The 22,247-nt window shown below is 50.2% G+C and overlaps 1 protein-coding gene across 2 annotated transcripts; it reads right to left on the bottom strand.

Moving 5' to 3' along the window:
* Positions 1–1,772: 1,772 nt before the first annotated feature.
* CA6 (carbonic anhydrase 6) lies at positions 1,773–17,923 on the bottom strand. Of its 2 annotated transcripts, XM_016163570.2 has the most exons (8): positions 17,509–17,923; positions 15,236–15,415; positions 10,913–11,061; positions 10,156–10,248; positions 7,428–7,497; positions 5,246–5,403; positions 3,003–3,130; positions 1,773–1,992 (listed from the first exon to the last, which is right to left on the bottom strand). In XM_016163570.2, exons 1-8 carry the CDS (start codon positions 17,585–17,587, stop codon positions 1,983–1,985), a joined length of 867 nt encoding a protein of 288 aa, XP_016019056.2. In that variant the 5' UTR covers positions 17,588–17,923; the 3' UTR covers positions 1,773–1,982. The 2 variants fall into 2 exon arrangements, with proteins under 2 accessions (XP_016019056.2, XP_036074710.1); XM_036218817.1 differs by lacking the exon at positions 1,773–1,992 and having other exon boundaries at positions 2,999–3,130.
* Between the last annotated feature and the right edge of the window lie 4,324 nt (positions 17,924–22,247).

The following is a 22,247-nucleotide window of genomic DNA, read 5'->3' as shown; positions in this document are numbered from 1 at the left end:
TTTTCAGGTTTCCACTAAGGACATACACGTACGTAATCATTTGTGCATATATAGCAATTACGCATGCGCGCGCCGCGCACACACACACACACACACACAGAGCTTCGTAACAACGGTGTCAGTATTCTTCCCAACAAGATTCCTGTGTACTGTTTAGGAACTTTTTGCAGATCTTCTTGTCCCTAGGGTACTACCCCACTAGGTATGAAAATAAATACACTGTGTGTAAAATAACTTGGAAAAATTCTCCTGCGTTTATGCCAATGTACAGTTGTTTAATTGCTTTACTACGGTTTTATACTTTAAGTTAACTTAAGGTTTAGGGATTTTTAAATAATCTATTAAATTTAATTTTGTTTTATAACTGTGTAAAACCCGAGGTCCAAAAGCCAAAACTACCAAACAAGGTGTATCCAGAAAAATCCACCGTCCAGCTCTATCCTTCCCTCTTTCCCCTGCCTGCCCACTTTAGGTAACCATTATAATTGATTTTGGTTTCTTTTTCCTTTGTTTTCAAGTACCTGCAGGCACATGTAATCCTGTTTGCTTACATCGTCGTTTACTTATTTGTAGCATCTCTTACCCCTCAGGAAGCTGAGCTCCTTAGCTGAATTAGTCACAGTTTCATCTCCAGTTCCTCATAGACACTCATTTCTTTTTAAAAGAGTGAATCCTATCGTGTCTTCATGTCATTCCCGAGCTAAGAACCCTGCAGTAGGTACCTGTCACCCACAGGAGGAATTCCCTTTAGTGGCACAAGGTGCCAGTGACGCCTCATCCACCACGTCCACTCTCCCCGCTTGTCCCCTGCCAGCTGCCTCGAACCCGGCCTTCTGCCCCTCCAAGCTACTCTCACTTCCCATCGACAGGTGCCATCGGCCTGCAGCACCCCGCCCCTCCCGCACCTGGCTCACCAGGTGAACGTCACAGCCTTCCAAACCCAGGCCAAGCGCCAGCCCCTCTGTGGAGGTTTTAAACAGTTGTTCTCCCCACGGTAGGGCAATTGGTTATTTAAATGTCTGTGCTGCTTGCTGGACTTGAGCTCTACACCCATCTCTATACCCCAGTCCTTAGCCCCATGTCTGGCACGCAGCAGGTGCTTTACAAAGCTTGCTGAATAAGGGAAAAGGAAGGCCTTTGTAGTTCACGGAACTGGGATACGGAAGACCAGGATTCAAACCCTGGCCTTATTGTCTACTGCCTGGGAGATCTCAGGCAAGTCAGCTGGCCTTCCTGCCTCTCGGTTTCTTTGTCTGTAAACTGGGGATGATGCTGCTTCATTGAGAATCACCTTGCGGGGTGGATGAAGTCAGATGTAAAAGTGCTTTGTGCATGCTGAATAACAACACGGAAGAGCAAAGGTAGGAATGACGGGCGATCCAGGAATTCAGCAGAATGAGGGTGCGCTCCGTCACAGGTGAGGAGGCAGGTGAAGGCTGGATTAAGGATGGGGCCTCAATGAAGGGCACATGTAACCGACCAATACAAATAATGGCCCTTCTGCTGGGTACGTCTCAACCTTGTCTCAGTTAATCAAACCACAGCTGGACACACGAGATTTTCCAGACACAGGGCAGGGCGTGGGCTCAGGGGAAGGTCATCTCTTCCTGTACTCGCTCATGCTTGAAGCTGATTCATACTGCTTTTTTCTTCATCTCGGTCCTGAAAATACCTCCCGCCTCGATCGATCTCTGTCCCACCACCTGGGTCCCTTGGGGTAGGGCGAGAAAGGGTTATTTGAAGTGGTTCAAAGGAATAGAAAAGAGACATTCTTAAATGATGAGCTTCCAAAGTAATTTATTGGATCTAAACATTACGGAGAAGTTTAGGCTGGTTTATTATTTAGAAAGATCGACGTGCATGATTGGATGGGAGGATAATTAGCCCTTAAATTTCTATTTCAATCGATTTCCATCAGTGTGTCTAACTCATATCTCTTCTTACTTCCTTTTCATGGATGATAGTTTCCGCTGTTTTAATCATCAATTTGCCCTTTGAAAAAAAGAAATTGTTACTGTTAATATCATAGATAGTATATGGGGAAATGATCATTATCGTTTTTCTCTCTTAGTATTATTGTATTGGAGGAGAAAATGATGCAAGAGAAAGCAATCAATGAACCAGGAAAGATGGGGAGAAGGCACCAATGGGCCTTCATCTTGTTATGAGGGGGGTGGAGTATGTAGAGACACTTAAAAATCTTGAAAAATACATATAAAGATGGGGTACTATTGATTGATGAGCCATACTATTGTGTTAGAGGATGGACAGGTGTCAAGAATGGTTAATAGAAATACATTGTAAAGACACCAAATTCAGGGAATATCTATGGTTCACTACAACTTGACGAAGAAACAGGCAAAAAATAAAGATGGGAAAATTACAGAATATTTACATCTTTGCAACCACGGAAATGAGGTGAGCTAAGGACACAGTTGGAACCTGACCCAACGGGTTCGTAATTCCAGGGGAAGCTGGACTGCTTATACTCACTTCCAGTGCCCTGGTGTTTGAGCTCGATCCCCCCAAAAATGTAGTAAAGGACATATGGTCTGGTTAACTACACCTTGAGGGAATGTACCAGAGTTGGAGGTGGGATTGTAGTACAGACCAAGGTGAAGATGTACAGGAACTAATTTGAATTGGATTAAGTAAGGTTAACTTTAGCCTGCACTCTTGGAGGAGCATTGGAGCGTCTTTTATTTCCCGAATGCCGACATCTCGTTTCTCCTATTATTTTTAGCCAAGACCAGGTAGGTAATATATCATATAGTCAGCCATCCCCGACGGCCCCTCTGTTCTACTCACTGACATCGCTGCCAGGACTGGGGAAATGTGTCATCCCCATCACCCAAGCCCTGTTCAGGTTGGTCCATCTGAGCCTCCTGCTAGCTAGATGACTCCCCTCTCTTTCTATTGCCAGAAGAGATGGATTTACCGAGAGAAAGAAGAAGAAACCAGGAATCAACAGATTCTGAAGAATAAATAGGAGTCAATCTTACCTGCGCCGACTAGGGCGATTATTGAAGTTGGCTTCCACTACCCTGTCATTCAGGGGCTGCGTGTGGCGGTAATTATCCTGGAGGGTATTGTTGCGGCCGTCCAGCAGAGAGTTCTCCAGCTTCAAAACCTGCAGGCAACATGAAGTGAATTACGGAGAGGGAGAGGCACCGGGTGGTTTTCAAAGGTTTCATTAGAAATTGAACTAGATCTTGGATTTGGCTGTGAGATCACAAATGCTGTGGGGGTTCTGGGTGCTATGTGCCAGGCACAGCACATTTCATAGCAGGCATTTATTCATCCACTCATTCTTCTATTTATTCTTCCAAAACTCTCATTCAATCTTTTTCTATGAGCCGAAAGGAAAGAAAGAAGTAAACAGAGATATGTCAAGTAGCAAGCTCAATTTTCGTTTTTCTGAAAATATTTGTATTTTGTCTACATCCTTGAAAGAAATTTTTGCTGCGTGCACAATTCTAGATCAACTATTCATTTCTCTTGGTGCTTTGAAAATATGATTCCATTGCGTTCTGACTTTCATTGTTGCTGTGTTGAATCCGCTCTCTGTCTAATAGTACTCTTTTCATGATCATTCGTTTCTCTCCTCTGGCTGATTTTTAAATCTTTTCTTTGTCTTTGATGTTTTGCGGTTTCACTGCGATGTGTTTACTGTGGATTTTTATCTTTAATTTACATTGACTCATTGGGCTTACTGAATATATGACCGGGTATCTTTCAACTCTTCTGGAAAATTGTCAGCCAATATTTCTCAAATTGTACCTCTTCTCTACGCTCCCTCTGTTCCCCCAGAATTTCACTTAGACATTTGTTGAGCCTTTCCACTATATTCTCTATGTCTCCTTGCTTCCTTTTTATATTTCCATCTCTTTTTCTCTTTGTGCTGCATTTTAGATAATTTTCTCAGCTCTGTTTTCCAGGTTACCAATTCTTTTTTGAACTGTATCTAACATGCTATTAAACTCATTTACCGAGTTGTTAATTTCAGTCACTATCTTTTCATTTTTAGAAATTCTATATGGGTCTTTTTCCAAGTCTACTTGGTAATTTTTATACTTTATTTATTCTTTTCTCATATGTAAAGCTCTTATACATATTAAATATACTAAATATGTTTAATTAAACATATTATACATTTTATACATATTAAACATTCTTATTTTATATTAATTGATCATTTCGCTATCTGAAATCTTCATAGGTCTGATTCTATTGATGTTTACTCATAGTGTCTTTTCCCTTGTATATTTTGTAATTTTTTTAAATTGAGCTAATTTCAGATAACTTTACTTGTGGAAATTCTTCAATATCTGGATTTAAGGTGCATTTTTCCAGAAATAATTTACATTCGCTTCTGCTAGGTATCTGGAGGCACTTCCAACTTGGTTCGAACATTTCTCTATGTATATGTTCTTGACTAGGGGGCTTTCCACCTTTTCCTGGAGTAGCAAAATGAAACATTTAAGAAAAAGAAATATTTGTTTCTGAAGAAGGATATCACCCAGAAGTAAATGTCGGCTTTGCTTTGCAACCTCACTCCGTTTGTCATTTATCTCAGTGGACCCCCACCTGCTTGGCGCCAGGGACCGGTGCGCCTATGAGAATCTAAGACCTGAGGGCCTGAGGCGGAGCTGGGGGGGGGGGCGGCTGCAGACACAGACGAAGCTTCGCTCACTCGCCCGCCGCTCGCCCACTGTCTCAGGCCAACGCCTGTCCGCGGCCGGGGAGTTGGGGACCGCTGCTTTGTCTAACTCAACAAATACTAATGTGTTATGAACCCATACTATGCTGGAGGACGAAAGATGGTCGATACCGCTCATCTCCTCAAGGGGCGACAGGTGTTTTAGCACGTAGCGAGCGAAACGTGGAGCCGTCCTCCTTGCGCACGTCCGTTCGTGCAGCCGGAATGTGAGCTGCGCGAGGGACAACGAGGGCAGCGCTCCACGGGCGTGTGACTTCGCCGTGCGACTCTTCTCCTCCGGCCCGGAGTTCCGGTCCTTTTGCCACATCGGCAGTGGCTCCTCGGGTCCCTGATGCCTGTTTGCTCGTCCCCGCCACAGCGCCCGTGAGATCGCCCGCGACAGCACAGGCGAGGCCCAGCAGCCGCGCACGTGGAAGACGCCACAGGAGCCCGGGTGTCGCGCGAGGTGAGAGTCGGGGGAGTGCTCTCGTCAACCGGGAAGTCAAGAGGGGGGACTTCGGCGAAGCGACACCATGCGCGCATTACCTGTGCCTTGGAGAGCTTGACGGACTCTGCCAGCACAAACCAGTACACGTTCTCGGTGCAGGGAGGAGAGGACATTGACCCCTTGTAGCTGTAGTGGTCGTGAAGGTTTGGGGGCAGTATGTCCTCCAGGTCAAGGGTTTTCAGAACTGTCGTTTGTCCTAACGGAAGGAACAAGAGGTAAAAGGTGTTAGGAACGGCTGCTGCCCCTCGAGAAAACAGCTCGGTCCGGACCTCACCGCATCCAGCTCTGCCGACTGCAGCAGAAGAACAGGATGCCGATTATGGGGAACTATCTCCCCCGTTGGCCACCTCCCGGGAGGGGTGGAGAGTGAAGACTTTGGGGAGAGACCCGCTTGAGTACCGCGCCCTCCCACTGAGTGGCCGGCCAGACACTCTCTCCTCTGAGGCTCCTTCTTCATCTGCGAAATGGGCATAATCGGCAGGGTTGCCGAGAGGGTACAGGAAGGCGGGTTTGTAAAATACGTTGACCCAGCACACAGGAAAGTACTTGTGCGCGTGGCTGGCATCTCATCATTGTCACTGTCATGCTGAGGATGCGTCTTATGATAAGTGAAACAAACTAAGTATGACTCCTGCTGGCTTCTGGGTAAGTGCCCTCAAAGAAAGAACAGCGTTCCTCGGTTTGAGCTCATTCAGAAGTGGGTACAGAGATGAGAAAGGCAGAATTGGAACCAAGCGAGGGCCTAGGCTCAGGCATCCGGTCCGAAGCTCTTCCTGCCCAGCCCTCTGGGCACCCAGCTCGGCCACGGGTAGGGGGCTGGAGAGGGACTGACGCAGGGTGCCCCACGCCTCCGCAGCACCTGCACCCACCGCTGCCCCCAGAGGGCTTTGTCATTCACATCAGTGCTGCTGGGCCCCTGAGCTCAGCATGAGACTATCAAAGCAACATGGAGGAAGCAGGGGGAATGATGGGGCCAAGAGATACTTTTGTCTGTGTGTTGAGGGGAGAGGTATTAGAGCAGAATTGTGTGCTGAGCGGAATGATCCAATGAAGAGTAAGGAATCAGCGATGCAGGAGAAAAGGCCGGAGGACGAGAAGGGGCGGCGTCGGCGCTCGCAGGGAGGAGGACTTTTCCTCCACCGTGACGGCGGAGGGGACGTGGAGTTTGGCCAGGCACAGGCATGTTCAGAAGCTGAGTGAGTTCCTTCTCGATGAAGTGGGAAGCAAGGCGTTTCCTCCAAGGGAGAAGCTGAGGCCAGGGCAGAGGGGCCTCAGGAAAGAGGGGAAAATGTTAAGGAATAATTTTGGAGAGGGGAAAAGCAGACACCCGGAGGAGTATTTCAGGATTTCCAGGCAGCATTACTACTATCGACATTCATAGCTATGGATAAAAATACCAGTTAGACGTCTGTGTTTCTGTCTAGCCACATCCAGCCATTTGGCTACAGGCTCTGAGCAGGTGGGAGACGGTTTGGGGCTTTGCGGGGTGAGACCGTGGAGGATGTTTGTCTGGGCGTGTCAGAACGACGGCTGCTGGGCATGTGTAACCTGAGCTAAGTAAATAGAGAGGAAGGGCACGAGGCCCGGCCAGTGGAGAGAACGTGGAGGCCCATGCATTAGAGGCCAGGAGAACGGGCAAGCGGGGAAAGACAGAAGTCGGGGGCTGGAGTCTGGGCGATGAGGCCAAAGTGGGATGCACAAAGCCAAGGCCTCAAGGCTGAGACGGGTGTTGCTCAAGGGCAAGGGCTGGCTATGGGAGTGGACGATCGCTCTGACGGGAACTCGGCAGAGGGCAGGGAGACCGGCCCCGACCCTCCGTGTCTTTGTGTCCAGGCGTGACGATGGGGGCTTCACTCTTGAGAGTCTCCTCAGCTTGAAGCTGAAGAGGATCTCTCTCTCCAGGGACCAGGATCATCATGCCAGCTGGGGCCAAAGGTGACAGTCACTTAAGTGAGGATATCCCTCATTAATGGGGCTCTGACCATCCTGAAGTTCCGATCGTGGCAATCGACAGGTAGAGTTTATGATCAGGTTGCTCGGAGGTGTTCGAGGCCTGAGCCAAGAGCAGGAGCCGCTGGGACAGGACACCTCGCACAGAGGGGTGCGCTCCCCCAGCGGGCTGACCGGCCACCCTCCCAACCAGCGCCGCCCTCGCCTGCCCTCCCGTGCCCACCTTCTGCCCCCACCTTACGCTCACACTCATTCTCCTTCCCTCCTTACCTGGATACCTGACGTCTTCCAAGTGAGAAATAAAGTTGCTGAAATAAGTGTTTTCAGCATAATCGTCGACCTGCAGGAGAAACACCGAGCAGTTAAGCCAACTGGGGACGAGACCTCTGGCACTGTCCCCATGAAGCCATCTGTCTGGTGTTCGGAGAGATTGGGCAGAGCCAAAGGGGCTAGAAGGAGGCCACTCTCCATGCCCCAGATGTGCCGAGAGGGCAATCTGGCTGTTCTCTGCTACCGGCCGCCTGGGCTCACCAGTCTCTTCCAGGCAGGCACGATCTGAAGCATTTGGGCAGCTCCTTGGTGACCGGTGACACACTCAGGGAGTGGCCAAAAGCCACTGTTGAAATATCCCCAGGGACCCTGTCAAGACCTGGCCGGGAGGAGGAGAGCAGGCGTCCAAAGCAAAACTGCTCCGATTCCGCCCACTGCCTGGGCACTTCTAATTTATTTATCTATCTATTTGGCCATCTATCTATTTATTTATCTATTCGTCGACCTTTCGAAAGTCAGAGAAGTTGCTTTTGGTGGAAACGGTCTATTCTCGATGGTTCTTTTCAGTCAGCGGCGTGGATCCAATTCTTCTTCCGTTGCGTTTGAACTCAGATTTCTCGGATGCATAACTGCCATTCGCTATTCGTTTTCTAAACATGCCGAGTCTTTCTTTGGTTCCTCTGTTCCGCCTTTTATGTTAAACAAATACGTGTCGTGTACTGTTTAACCACATTTAGTTATTTTCTTAGTGGTTGCTCTAGTGGATGTAAGATACAGCCTATTGCAATGGATGTTGTGTTGGTACTAACTCAATCCTAGTAAAATCGGCGACTTTGCTCTAATCTAGCTCTATTTTCTTCCCTATCTTTTCTTCTATTTTTGTGACATATAATTACATCTACATATAGTATAAACTCAATAATGGTATTATTATTGTTTTAAGCAATCTTATGGATTTTTTTTAAACAAAAAAAATATGTATACCATTTTTCGTATTTACCCATCTATCCACCAGTTCTGGCACTCTTCATTTCTTTCTGTGGATCTGAGTTACTCCCTGCCGTCATCTCCTTTTAGCCAGGATTTCATTAAATATTTCTTAAGAAAGATTCGATAGCAATTTCCTCGGTTTTTGTCTATCTGGGAACGTCTTTATTTCGCCTCGTTTTTGAAAGGTGGTTTAGTTGGACGTAGGCTTCCGGGTTGACAGCCATTCCGCCACCTTCTGATGACTTTTTAATGAGAAGTCAGCCATGAATCATACTGTCACTTTGTATATAAAATGAATTCTTTGTCTCTTGATGCTGTTAGCAATTCGACTTCGATATGTCTAGATGTTTATCAAACATGGAGTTCGCTGAGTTTCTGGAACCAGTAAATTAACATTTTTCATCAAATTTGGAAAATTTTTGGCCATTGTTTCTTCGACATTTTTTCTGCCACTTTCTCTCTCTCCTCTCCTTCCGGGACTCCCATTACACATATGTTGGGTCATGTGATCTTGTCCCCACGAGTCTCTAAGGCTATGTTCATTTTTGTTCAGTCTTTTTTCTTTGTTTTGCAGATTGAATAATTTATTTGATATATCTTGAAATACACCGATTCTCTCTTACGTTGCCTCAAATCTGCTTTGAGCAGAATTTTTTCGTTTTGTTTGTTACACTTTTCGGCTCTAGCCTTTCTATTCTGTGCAATTCTTATAGTTTCCATTTCTCTCAATGTAAGGAGGGGCAGGAAGGAAGCTCCCTTTGTGGATCATTGTCATCATATTTTCCTTTAATTCTTTGAAGATAGTTTCTTTCAATCCTTTGACCATAGTCATGATAGTTGTTTCAAAGTACTGTCTGCTAAGTCACTCTGAGTCCACTCAGAGTCCGTTTCTATTGACTGCTTTTATTCTCCTAAATATGGATCACGCTTTCCTATTTCTTTGCATGCCCGACTTTTTGTTGAAAACTGGACATTTTAGGGAGTATATGGTAGCAAACCTGAATTATGATTTTTTAGATTTGCCCTGGGTGTGTCTGTGTGTCTGTCCGTTTAGTCATTTGCCAGCCCTTCATCTGTAGGATGAAGCAGCAGGTACCAGCTGATGTCTCTGCTCTGCTCTATTAATTTATCTGTCGCTTGTCTTAAAACAACAGAGATTTCTTCTTTCAGAATTCTGGGGGCTAGAAGTCTGAACTGAAGATGTCGTCAGGGCCATTCTCCCTCTGAAGGCTCCAGGAAAAGCTCTTTCTTTGCCTGTTCCTAGCGTCTGGCTGTTGCCGGCGATCCTTGGTGTCCTGTGGGTCGCAGCTCTAACCTCTGCCTCCATCATCGCATGGCCTTTTCTTTCTCTACATCTAAGTGTATCTGTCTCTGCTTAGTTCTTAAGTGTTGTTTTTATTTTTCAGCCCAGCTTCCTAGGGGCCAAAACGAGGGTCAGCATTGCTTTGTGGTCAGCCGATACTTTTAGCAGAGGTTACGCTCCCACCCCCGAAGCCCTTTAGATGTGCACCCTCTGCTGATGAGTCTGGGCGAAGGTTGAGGAGTATATTTAAGGTTCATCCAGTTCTCAAGTTGATCTCACCTTTTACTTTCCACCTCTTGGGAAACTTACATAGTCCTTCTCTGGAATTGTGACCTCGGGAACGAATGAGGAGGGACAGGAAGGAAGACCCTCGTCTACGTTTAATGCCTAGCGTGGATGCCAATCTCCAAGCCTGCGCGTGTGGTTTCGGCCTACCTCGATGAGGGCCGCCAGCACTGCCAGGCCATCCGGCGCATATTGGGCTTCATCGAAGCTGTTGTATTTAGAATTGTAGTGCACGATGTGCATCTGTGGGGGCAAGAAAAGGGCAGTCAAGGGCAGTTCGTGTGGACTTTGAATGCTTCGGGTTTTCGGGAAAGGAGGAGAACGAAGATGCCGCCTCCGAGGCCTCAGACCGTCCCGCACAAACAGCTCCCACCTCCATCGCGCTCCATCTAAGCCGTGAGGTCTCCAAATTGGAAGAAAGTTCTCCAAACAACTGGAAAGAGCACGAGGGGGACTCTGGGACAATGGCAACTCCAGGGCATTTCCCTGACCCCACCTCCCTCCAAGCAGACAAGCTGGTGGGCTCTCCTGAGGTCTCTGTGGTGACATGAGCCGTTTTGTCCCAGGAGGCCACTGTAAACCCATGGCCACCCGAAGGACAAATCTAAGCAAGAGAGGAAACCCAGAAAATCTAACGCATAGAAATCCACTTGAAACTAAAGACACATTGCCCCATCAGGTGAGCTGTAAACTCCTGCTTTGCTATGACTTCTGTGAGGACGGGGACCCTGCCTGAACCCCTGGCACAGAGCGGTGACCAATGAATAGCTGCAAAGGTATGAAAATTACACTCGACTTCATGGCGACTTGCCTGTCACCACTGCACGAAGTCTTTTCGGTTGTTTTAATAGGAAAAGGGACCGTAGGGTCTGAAGGACAGAGGACCCGGTCGGGGTCCTCGAGGTACCTCGGTCACGTATCTGATCCCTTCGATGGTGTGCTCAGAGCCGCTCATCTCGGAGGACGCGCCGCCCCAGTGGAAGTGCATCTGCTTGGCTATGTACTTGGTGCCATCGGGCACCACCATGTGCATGGAGGAGGGCAGGCTGATCATCACTAGAAGAGAAGACGAGGGGCGGGAGATGCTGCAGGTTGGCGTGGACCCATCAGGCCTCCCGGTTAGGCACCTGCCTACCCCCCGAGCAGGCCGGCACTGCAGACTGGCTTCGAGTGCCTTGAGCAAGATCACCAACGAGGAGAGGCACCCGACACACAGCGTACGATGGGGGCTGGGCACTGAGTAAGCTGGGCTGGGCAGGTGCCTCTCCCAAAGCACACACCTTCCCGCCCGGAACATAAAGGGCAGGACCACAAAGGGGCAGGTCAAGGACCTGAGAAGATACGGCCGATGGGTGTGGAAACCAGAATTCCAGTCTCCACCTCTGGCCACGTTAGAATTTGCCCACAGTATAGGACAGGAAGCAGGGCCTCTTGAGACTATTGTGATGACTTTTACCACCCAGAGTGAGCACTGTTTGTAAGGCCAAGGTGCGGTCACTATCTTCCTCACGTGTGGTGAAAACCCTCACCCCGTGTAGCCTCCTAGATTGTGACAACTCGGAATCAAGGTCGTGAACATCCAAGAAAGAAAGGAACTGACCCCGACTGGAGGAGACAGAGGAGTAGGAAGGAAAGCGTGATGCAGGACCCCGGGTTAGGTCCTGGACCAGAAAAAGAACGTCAATGAGAAAGTAATGAAGTCTGCACGAGGTCTGTGGCATAGCGAATCGTGTCGTTTCAGGGCAGTATGGTTATAGGGCGGAAAGATGTTAATATTAGGGGAAGTGGGAGAAAAGTATATGGGAACTCTCTGTTCTAGTTTTGCAATTTTTCTAGTCTAAAACTATTTCAAAATAAGAGTTTAAAAAAAAAACAAAACCGTGAAACGAGCCCCGCTGCTGCTGCCGTCAAAGATCCAAACCTGCTCAGGACTGCGTCACTCCCGAGTGCCTCTCTGGGGACCTATCCTTTCAAATGCGGGTCTTGGCTCCTTGAATGCATCTCACCTGCGCCAGGCTCTGGGCCAGGTACTGGGACAGAACGAGAGATGGCCCCTCCTCTCGAGGGAGCCAACACAGTGAGGGGAGCCGAGGGCACCTATCCAGAGAACAGGAGTGCGTTTCTCACTGAGCACTAGAAGCCCGGCACCTCATGTTTTCCTGGAGCTTATATGTTTGGGAGAATTAAAAATACATGTACTAACAGTCCACCAACCGATACTAGTCTGCAATAAAATAGAGAAACTGAGAATAAGCTTTAGAAACGTTTGTGGTCACTTGTTTCAATACCTGAGTATGTTTTCAATTTCTTTTTATTAAAATGTAATTTTGTGTTCCTCTAATAATAAAAACGGGGCACGTAAAAATATAAAGTAGAATTTGAAATTAAAAACATAGTACCATTTACATCAGCACCACCAAAAAATTAATACATAGGTATAAACCAAACAAAATATGCACAAGATTCATATGAGGAAAACTATAAAACTCTGATGAAAGATATCAAAAATAGCTCAATAAATGGAGACATTCCATGTTCCTGGATAGCAAGACTCAATATTGTCAAGATATCGGTCCTTCTCAACTGGATCTGTAGAGTCAATGCAATCCCAATCAAAATCCCAGCAAGTTATTTTGTTGACACAAACAAAAGAATTCTAAAGAGGCAAAAGATCCAGAATAGCTAACACAATACTGAAGGAGAAGAACAAAGTCGGAGGCCTGATACGACCCAACTACAGTCATCAAGACAGTGCGGTGCTGGTAAATAGATCAGTGGGACGGAATAGAGAGCCTAGAAAGAGATCCCTGTAAATGTACTCAGCTGATCTCTAACAAAGGAGCAAAGGCAACACAATGCAATCTCTTCCACAAATGGCGCTGGCACAACTGGACGTCCACATGCGAGAGAATAAATGTAGATACCGACCATACGGCCTTCACCAAAATTAACTCAAAATGGAACAGGGGCCTAAGCGTAAAGTGCAAAACTATAAAATTGCTACCAGATGACATAGGAGGAAACCTGGATGGCCTTGGGTATGGCGACGCCTTTTTAGTTACACTAAAGACACAATCCATGAAAGAAACAATTGATAAAATAGACTGTGTTAAAATTAAAAACTCTGTTCTGCAAAAGATGGTATCGAAAGAATTAGAAGACAAGCCACAGACTTAAAGAAAATATTTGCAAACCACACATGTGATAAAGGGCTGTTACCCGGAATATACAATGCACTCTTAAAATTCGACAGTCAGAGAACAAACAACCCAATTTGAAAATGGGCCAGAGACCTTACGGGCACCTCATCAAAGAAGATCCACAGATGGCAAATAAACGTATGAGGAGATGCTCTACATCATGTGTCATCAGGGAAATACAAACTAAAACAACAATGAGACACCACTACACACCGATTAAAATGGCCAAAATCAGGAACACGGACAATACCAAATGCTGGAGAAGCTGTGGAGCAACGGGAATTCTTACACACTGCCGGTGGGAATGCAGAATGGCGCGGCCACGCTGGAAGATGGTTTGACAGTTTCTTATAAAATTAAACATACTCTTACTCCACGATTCAACATCCTTGGTATTTGACCCAATGACGTTGAAAATTTATGTCCACACAAAAATCCGCATGTGAACGTTTACGGCAGTCTTATTTATAATTGTCAAAACTTGGAAGCAGCCAAGATGTCCTTCGGTAGGTGACAGACAAATAAACTGTGGTCCACCCAGCACTAAAAAGAAATGAGCTAGGAAGCCAAGAAAAGACAGGGCGGAATCTTAAAGGCACATGACTGAGTGAGAGTCGCCGTTCTGAGAAGGTTACGCACTGCACACTGAGTCCGCTTAATGAGACGTTCCGGAAAGGGCGAAACTATGGACACGGTAAGAAGATCAGGGGTTGCCAGGCGCTGGGCACAGAGAGCACGGAGGACAATTAGGGCGGTAAAAACTCTGTACGTTGCATGGCGGCGATGAGCACGGCTCATCATGCCTTTGTCCAACCCACAGGAGAGCGAATCCTAAAGGAAACTATGGACTCTGGGCGACGACACTGCGTCAACGTAGGTTCATGCTTGGTTAAAAAAATAAAAAAACCAAGTTCCGTCCTGATGAGGGATGTTCCTAACGGGCTAACTCGTGTGTGTAGTGGGCAGGAGGCATTTGAGAGATTTCTGTACTTTCCAATCGATTTTGCTCCAAACCCAAAACTGCTCTAAACAAATAAAATCTGTTAATATGTATAATAATACAAAACAGAAATACGTAAATATGTATTTATAGCTTTGGTTCTAAAATATGAAAAAGGACCTTGCAAAATCGAAAGTAATAAATGTTTAATTTTAATTATATCATGTCGGCCTTATTGTTAAACTTAGTATTCATGCAAATTTCATTAGATTTACAAACGTGTAGATTATTTATTTTTTCTTTAGTAAAATTCCTGAATGTGCTTGGAGTTTGCTGAAAACATACAGCCAATTGTAAAGAGTGCCCAAATAATCTCGAAAGCTAATTTTTATTTTAAAAAATTTCCCAAATGGCTAACCAATGTACTGTATACTCGCATAATAAAATAAAATAAAATGCAAAAAACATTTTTTTTCCAAAATAAAAAAAAAAAAGGTAACATGAAGTGTGAGTGCTTTCTAATATGTTTGCTATGCTGAGGGGCAGGTCGGGGACCCCAGAGCAATAGACTTCCGACCTCCAGGAAGTTCTGCAAACATAAAGCATGGATTTTTCCATTTTCCAGTCCAGGCTTCTGATGTGGGGTTCCCCAAGACCCAGCTTTTCTTGTCTGACTTTCACCCCCTTTCTAGGACAGAACAGAAAACAAGGGCTTCTTTCAGACCTTCGGGAAATACTGGGCCTATAGGTCAGGTACTTGGGGCTCATCACTCAACAGAGAAAACAGAAAGTCGGACCAGGGCCAGAGAGGAGAACAGGCAGAAGGGCCAAGCGGCTTCTCGGCGCCGCGGCCCTGCCGGCAGACTTTCCCGCCGCCCGTAGGGTCAGAGCGAGCTTGGAGAGGCGGTGGGGACCGAGGCACCGGTCAGGGACCGAGTCTGGAGACAGAGACCGGCACCTTTGCAAGAGCTTCTGAGTTTCCAGGGCCGCACACCTGTCGAGGGTCACGTTGGCGGCCTCCCGGCTCCCAGGCTGAACTCTGGCTCCTCCCCCAGCCACCTCTGGTTAGAGCCCGTGACTCATCCCTTACCTGTGTGGCCAACGTTGGTCATGTTGAACTTGCGATCCTGGGCCTGGTAGCCAGTCAGGAGCAGGCCCTTCCGCAAGCGGACGTACCGTATCTTCCTCGCCTGCAGGTTGATGGGCGACTGTCTCTTCCCCGCACAGGCGGGGTACTCTTGGGACCAGTGCGCTTCATCCAGCGGCCCATCTGTGACAGGAGAGAGCCAAGGGGACACAGCTGGAGGGGGTGCCCGGGGGAGCACTCTCTGCGAGCAGCTCACTCAGGACGGAGGCCTGCCCAGCGGGGCCAGGCGGGATGCCAGGCTCAAGGCCAGAGGTCTGCCGTCTGGGAAGCGGAAGTGGGGCCTCGGAAGGAGGCAGGAGGGGCATCTGAATCGAAGCCACCGACCCTGGTGTCTGGGCTTGTGTGCTCACCCCGACCTGTACCATCGTAACCGCTGGCTCTGGGAACACGACGTGCTCTGAAAGCAATAAAAGTCTTTGATGTATCGGTTTAGTTTTCCCTTTGGGTGACTGTCAGCTGACAAATGTACTGGGGGCTCCTTGGGTGTGGCCCTCAGGGGCGTTTAGCTCCTTTCCTTCCCAGCCCCCAACAGTAACACAGCCCCCGCCCGCTGCGGCCGGACCGCCCCCCTGTGTTCTTGCTCCGGCCCCTTCCAGCTGGTTCCCAGTATGGTAAAGGCCAGCTGGGCACCTACACCTACAAATTCAGGTCAAGAAAGGAAGCATCGGGTTCGAAGCTTATCAAATGATAAGTTAAAAAAAAGTGTATCACAGTAAAGAGATTTATCTTTCTTACTAATCGAAAACGACTTTAATGAAAGCAAGTCATTATAATGGGCGACTCGGCCCCCAGACGGCTGTGGGTGCTGGTCTCTCCCGCCTGTGACAGGGAATCCAAGCTCTCCTTCCCCCGGGGCACAGCTTGTTTTAAGAGAGATGCTTGTATCTGGGACTCATGCAGCTACTTAGCTTTGCAACCAATAGGAAAGTCAGCTCTGCCCTTCTCGTCTCTGTTTAATATACAAACCAATTCTTAAACAGTTCTTTCTTGGAGGCAGAGGCCAGGACCAAGGCCAAGGTCTCAAGCACAGTTTTTCATGGATCAAAAGGCTTTGGCCAGGCCCCTGCCAGCCTTGGGGGATTCCTGAAGGATCCCCGGAAGGCACTTGCAGTAGCTACTACGCCCCAAGTTCTCCCGGACCCTGCGGCGCTCCAGAGCCCCACCTCCTGGTCCCAGCCGCATCCTCTCCTCCTGCCCCTCACACCAGGGCCAGCGGGCGTGTGAGCACAAGCCCAGGTCTGGCCCGCAGCACCGCGTGTGGGTCCCGTCGGCCCGAGTCGGCCGTCCTGCTCCCTGAAGCCCGACTTTCTGAGCCTCCCTGTGACGTCCCTAAACCTGTTGCCTTTGACTGGACAGGACATACGGCCACCCTGAGTGTACACCTCCCCTGTGGCCGAGGCCTGGCGGACTGTGCCAAGGGGCCCCACACCGCAAGCACTCCTGGCTCCCGCGTCGGCCAGCGGACGCGAGCACCCTCACGGACCCCGTTCCCCCGGTTCCCGTCCCCCGGTGCATCTCGGTGAAGAGGGGCGCAGGCAGGAGCTCTCTCCGCTGCCACACGGAAGGGCTGCTTTGCGTGCGAACCCCCCAGACGTGGCCTTCCGACGCGGCCTTCCTGCCTGCGGCTCGCACGTGGGCTGTGACGTGCGCTTAACGCCCATCTCACATCCGAAAAGTCGAGTTTCAGTGACATGCGGACCTGCGCGTCAGCGGGTCGGTGGCAGTCACCCGATGCCATGGCAGCCCGGAGCCTAGGTAAAGGTCACCGGGTTCTGCGCAAGCCGAGACGTTCTGCTTAGACCAGGTATCGCATGTGGCTCGGACGAAAGTGCTCGCCAGCCCCACGTGCCGCTGCGAGCCTGCAGCTGCGACCCGCTGTCACGGGCCACAAGAGCGGTGGCCTCGCAGCCAGAGCGGTGAGCGGGCGGAAAGGGTTTTAAAGCAAAGAGCTACAAGGGCGCCAGGGGCCCGCGGAGGGGACAGCTAGCTCCTCCTTTCCTTACTCAAAACCTAAGTCCGGTATGTCCTCTGTAACCCCCTAAGACGTGGAGCCCGCGACGGGCAGACCCCAGCCTGGGCATGACGCACCATCGTGGGTGGCTGGCCTCGCATCCCGTGAAATGCCAGGCTTCGCCGTGCCCTCGGGAAGGGGGGGGTGCTCCCTTCCTCACGGTGAGGCTGACAAGGGGACCCGCGGCCCCCGAGTGAGGGCTCACCTGAGTACGTCCAGTCCGAACCTTGCTGGGCCAGGGCCCCCAGGAAAAGCAGAGGCAGCAGTGTTACTGGAGGGGTCATGGTGCCGCTGCAGGTCTGGAATGGGGACCGGCTCGGGGAAGCTCTTCTTTTAAAGGCTCAGAAACTGTCAATGACGTTTGGCCAGGTCTGGCTGGCTGACCCACCCTCCGCTGCGCCCACTGAAACGAGAACACAATGGCGCCTCTCACGAGGCCCGCGTGGCGGGGGGCGTGTGCTTGCCCGGTCGCACGCGGCGCTGCCACCGCCAGCTGGCCCGTGGGTTTAGTTGTTTGGCGTCCCCACTTATGAAAACTCACTTGAAGGGCCACATAGGGCAGCCTTTGTGGGCAAGTGATACCAGAAGGAGAAAAGGCCAAGGCGGGGGGAAGCAGGATGCGGAGGCCTCCCCGGATCAGTGGCACTTCCTGTGTCCTTGCTCCTGGCCGGCGGAGCGCTGAGGTCTGGTGAGGGGCGTTCCCGGGGCCCGCCAGCCCTAGCCAGATCCTGCCTGGTGCTTCCCGTCTCAGCAACTGTCACCAGTCAGCACGGTCGTCACAGTCCTCTCCTCACTCCGAATTCAGAATTCAGTGGCGGACCCTGGGGCCCCAGCTCATGAGCCGCCACCCAAGGCGTGCCTCTGGGCCATCGGGCTGGCGTGGCCACCCCGGTTTCCCCGTGAAGTGCATTTGTTCCGACAGCTGCAGCGCACTCGGTCACACCCAAACCAACGGAACATGTCACATCAACGGATCCCCTAATCCTCTTCCTCCCACTTGGACAAACAATCCTTGAACTCAGCGGAGGGAGAAGTTTTTGAGTTGATACCCGCTGACAGGCTGGCATTTCTCATGCCCTTCAGAGAGGGAGCGGGCGAAGGGCAGCCGCGTTCCCGCAGGATGCTCGCCGCCCTGGAAGGTGGAGCTGAGCCCCAGCGTCGCTCGGCTCATGGCCGCCGTTCCCCTGGATCCTGAGGGATGCTGACGTGGCAGCGTGAACCGAGCATGATTAGACGCGAGGATTCAGAAGCCAGACCAGCTGAGCTCAGTGGTGACATCTGTTATGTTGCTCGTCCGCTCTGCGCCCCAGCTTTCCCGCCTGTAATCAGATTTGGTGATGCACCTCTCCCCTGAGAGTCAACAATGGATGTGCGTGTAGTGCTCAGAGCCATGGCTGGTGGCATTATGATCTAGTCATGCCCCTTATTCTGTGGAGAGAGGACGTGATGTATCGTTGTCACCTGGCCTGTTGGTGAGAGAACTGGGAGCGAAAATGAAGGACTCATTCTCCAACTCTTGCCCACGTTTGTAGGAATTAGAAATCTACTCTCGAGCCTTTGCTGGCCCCAGCATGGCTGAAAGAGCCGCCTTGTGGAATCACCATTAGACCTCATCTTCACTGGGGACAGCAAGGATGGGCATCGACCTTTAGACAGGCAGGGACCCCTGACATCCGACTACCGGGATGACACAAAGTGAGCCACCTGAGTGTTTTCCCTAATGAGGAAGCTGCAGGTAGAGCCCGCGAGGTCCCAGTGCGGCAGCAGCTGGGAGGTCTGGACCCGCTGCGGCTAAGGGAGGCTGGAGTGAGAAGGAGCTGAGCCGACCTCGCCACGGAGCCGGGAAACTGCACAGAGCAGGAGGAAGGGAGGACCGAGGGAGGGCCCGGAGACAGACACAGATGCTCAGAGAAAGGAGGGTTCCCGCAGCGAGCCCCGCAAGCCCATGCTGGGGAGGACAGTGTCCCACGACCAACGGCTCCCTGCCTCCATTTCCCAGGGGGCCCCGCCGTCCTGCAGGTCATACGCTAGGATGCCCAGGGAGCCCTGAGGCCTTCATCACCCCACCAAGTCCTCACAGGAAGTGCAGGGTTTCCTTTGTGAGTCTGTAATGTTAGCGACCCTCCACCCCACCCCGTGGAGCCCTCCTGCACATGGGTCATCCATTAGGCCTGTGCTTTGCTCGGGGTTCTCCATGTCTTTGGCTCAGGCAAGATTCTGTGGAAATCTGTGCAACTAGCTAATGCCGATAATGGGAGGCGGGGGTGCGTAACTAAGTTAAGAAAGCAATCAGACCAGCCAGACCCATAAAGTTTAAGACCCAGCTGCTAATGACGGCACATTACTAAAGAAAGTGGGTCCCCTCCCTCTCCTGCGTAGCACATGCCAACAGCGTGATCCACACAGAACCAGGCAGGGTCACTTTTTTTTTTGTTCCCTCCACTTTCTAACTCGCCATCTTCTTTGGACCTAAAATTTTTCATTACCTTCGAACATGAGATTCCTCCTTTTTCCATTTGCAAAGCATGTTGCTTGGTTTGGGCTGGGTTTTTTGTTTTGTTTTGTTTTAATGCGCTGCGTTAGACTCTGAATCAGTCATCCGCATCTCCACCTCATCAAGGTTGTCTCTCATTCTAAACTATTTTTTCCTGAGGCCCTTGGTTAGAGTGACCATCTGAGATGAGCTGACAAGCTTGCCATTTTCATCATAACGTAATGTCAGAAATGAGAAACGAGCTTTTGTTCTTCCTTGGTGCCACCACAGCTCCAAGACAAAGGCCCACTGAGGCAAAATTAAAAAAAAAAAAAGAGAGAGAGAGAGGGCAGGACTACCAGTCCAGATAAAAAGGGAAGCAGCCCAGGCGAGCATGGAGGCCTGGTCACCCCACGTGAACAGGGAAGGGTGATCAGCCCAGGCCAACGGGGAGGCACGGTGAGCCCAGGTCAACGGGAAGGGGTGATCAGCCCAGGGGAGCCAACGCTCAGGTGTCTACAAGACTGGCATAGAAGAAGGAATCTAGGTACACAAGAATATATACATCTCGGCTGTAGGTAAGACAGAGAGGACATTGTTCTGTTTCGTTTGGCAGTTCCTGCTCTGGAATCCTGAAGAACAAGTCATTCTGAACAAGTAAGGTTTCTAGATGGTTGAAGGCTCAATTCTATACAAACACCAAGACATTTAGTACATTTTAGATTAAAACTGCTAAAACGTATCATGGTCTTGCCTGTTTCCTTAAATAGATAAACCCGAATATAATTAAACTTTTCTTCATGATCGAGGCTCATTTATATGAAAATTAATTATTATCCTGTATTGTAATACATTGGCACCCACAGGGCTTACAACTATATATAACTGTTCTCCCCACATGAGATGACCCTTAACCTTTATTTTTTGCTTCTTCTATCAGATATAGGGTCAGGGGAAAGGAAGTTAGCTAGCTTACTTGGTTATGAAAGCAAGGTACACGCATGTTCATGGGTGATATTCAGATTATTAACATCCATGAGGCCAGGGCATGGCCGATCAGAACAGAAGTGAGACAGCCCTGTGGTAGGGGGCAGAAGCCCCTGCTCTGCCTGGAGTTAACCCTTTAGTTGGTGGGTTATAGGGAGATCGGGAGATCCCGGGGCAGGCCTGGGCAGCAGAAGCCCCCAGAGGTACCAGTGTGTTTTTGTTCATTTTTTTAGAGTTAACACCGCTGACATCAGCACCAGCTGCTGCCTCTTAGAATTGCCTGTTTGCCTGCCCTCATCTCCTGGCTTTTTTATTTGCTATTTTTAAAATCTGGCCAGAAATCAGACGACTATACGTCTTAGAACTACATGCACAAGAAAGTTAGATAGAGCTAAACCTGTGTGGACACCAATAAGAAAGTGACATCAGCAGCCAGGTGGCGCGAGGAGACATCCTACTCTCTCCCCTTAAAGTTACAACAAGCCAAACAGCGGTCAACCAACAAAGGGTCCCCTGCTCCACACACAAACACATCTGAGAGATCCACACATCCAGACATCTGAAGGCGGGTGCGTGAGACCGGGGGGGCGGTGGGGGGGGGCGGCGCTGGACGAGGGAAGGGCAGAGACGGGGCCGCAGGCGCCGCCTGGCGCTCCCAGGGGCCCCAGGGACGCGGTGGCGGTGGAGGAGGTTTGGATCGCAGCGCTCACTCGACAGCCCGGAGAGCACTGGAGGGGCGGAGGCCGCGTCCGGCCCAGTGGCTGGCACACATCGCGGCAGGGCTGGGCGACGGGGACAGGGGTGCAGCGCGAAGGTGCGGCGGCTGCGGCGGGGCAGCTGCCATTTCCCGCGGGAAAACGACAGCGCCGCAGAAAGGGCATCGACAGCCCCCTCGTGCTCCTGTGGCCCGTCAGTCCCGGCAAACGAGGGAGCAGCGGGGGCGCTGGATGACAGCCCTCCCCACTCAGCCGGTCGCAAAGGAGCAGAAGCAGCATTCGAGCCTAAGTGCTCAGCACACATTTCGGCTAAACCCAGTGGAAAGAAACGAAGTCGCGGAGGCATTCACCGCCCAGCCCCGCCGACGGCTCCCCGCCAGGGTGGCTGGGACGCCGCAGACAGCGCAGCGTGGCCGGCGGCTTCTGGTCGTAGGTCCGAGACTCTCAGCCCGGAGCGCATTGCTTGCCACGTCCCGCCAAGGGGGCGGCGCCCCGAGACCAGAGCAAGCCCGTCCCCGGGGGAACGCGCCCCTGCGTGGGGAAGCGGCGGCGTTTTCAGCTGTAGAGTCACCGTGGCCCCACCAAGACCCTGGAAGCCCCAGCGGTGCAGGAACGAGAGACCAAACACGTGCTATAGCACCACCTACTGGAAAACAAAAGAAACACCTGTACTTACCAACCTGCCAAATTGTTAAAAGCCAAAACAAAGAAAGTACTTAACAGGGAAGATTTCAATCCCTCAAATGACCAGGCACAGAAATAATCCAC

The sequence above is a fragment of the Rousettus aegyptiacus genome, unplaced genomic scaffold (assembly GCF_014176215.1).
Source record: "Rousettus aegyptiacus isolate mRouAeg1 unplaced genomic scaffold, mRouAeg1.p scaffold_m13_p_1, whole genome shotgun sequence".
Taxonomy (NCBI): Eukaryota; Metazoa; Chordata; class Mammalia; order Chiroptera; family Pteropodidae; genus Rousettus; species Rousettus aegyptiacus.
The sequence above is the reverse complement of the archived record's forward strand: the minus strand, read 5'-3'. Positions and strand labels throughout refer to the sequence as shown.

Bases quoted from the DNA above. Each gene is read 5' to 3' on its own strand.
- CA6 (XM_016163570.2), bottom strand. From the start codon at position 17,587: ATGACCCCTCCAGTAACACTGCTGCCTCTGCTTTTCCTGGGGGCCCTG. The intron at 10,249-10,912 runs GTACCTCGAGGA...TTGCCCCCACAG, and splicing joins GGATCAGATACGTGACCGAG to ATGCACATCGTGCACTACAA. The intron at 7,498-10,155 runs GTAGGCCGAAAC...TTTCTCCTGCAG, and splicing joins TGCTGGCGGCCCTCATCGAG to GTCGACGATTATGCTGAAAA.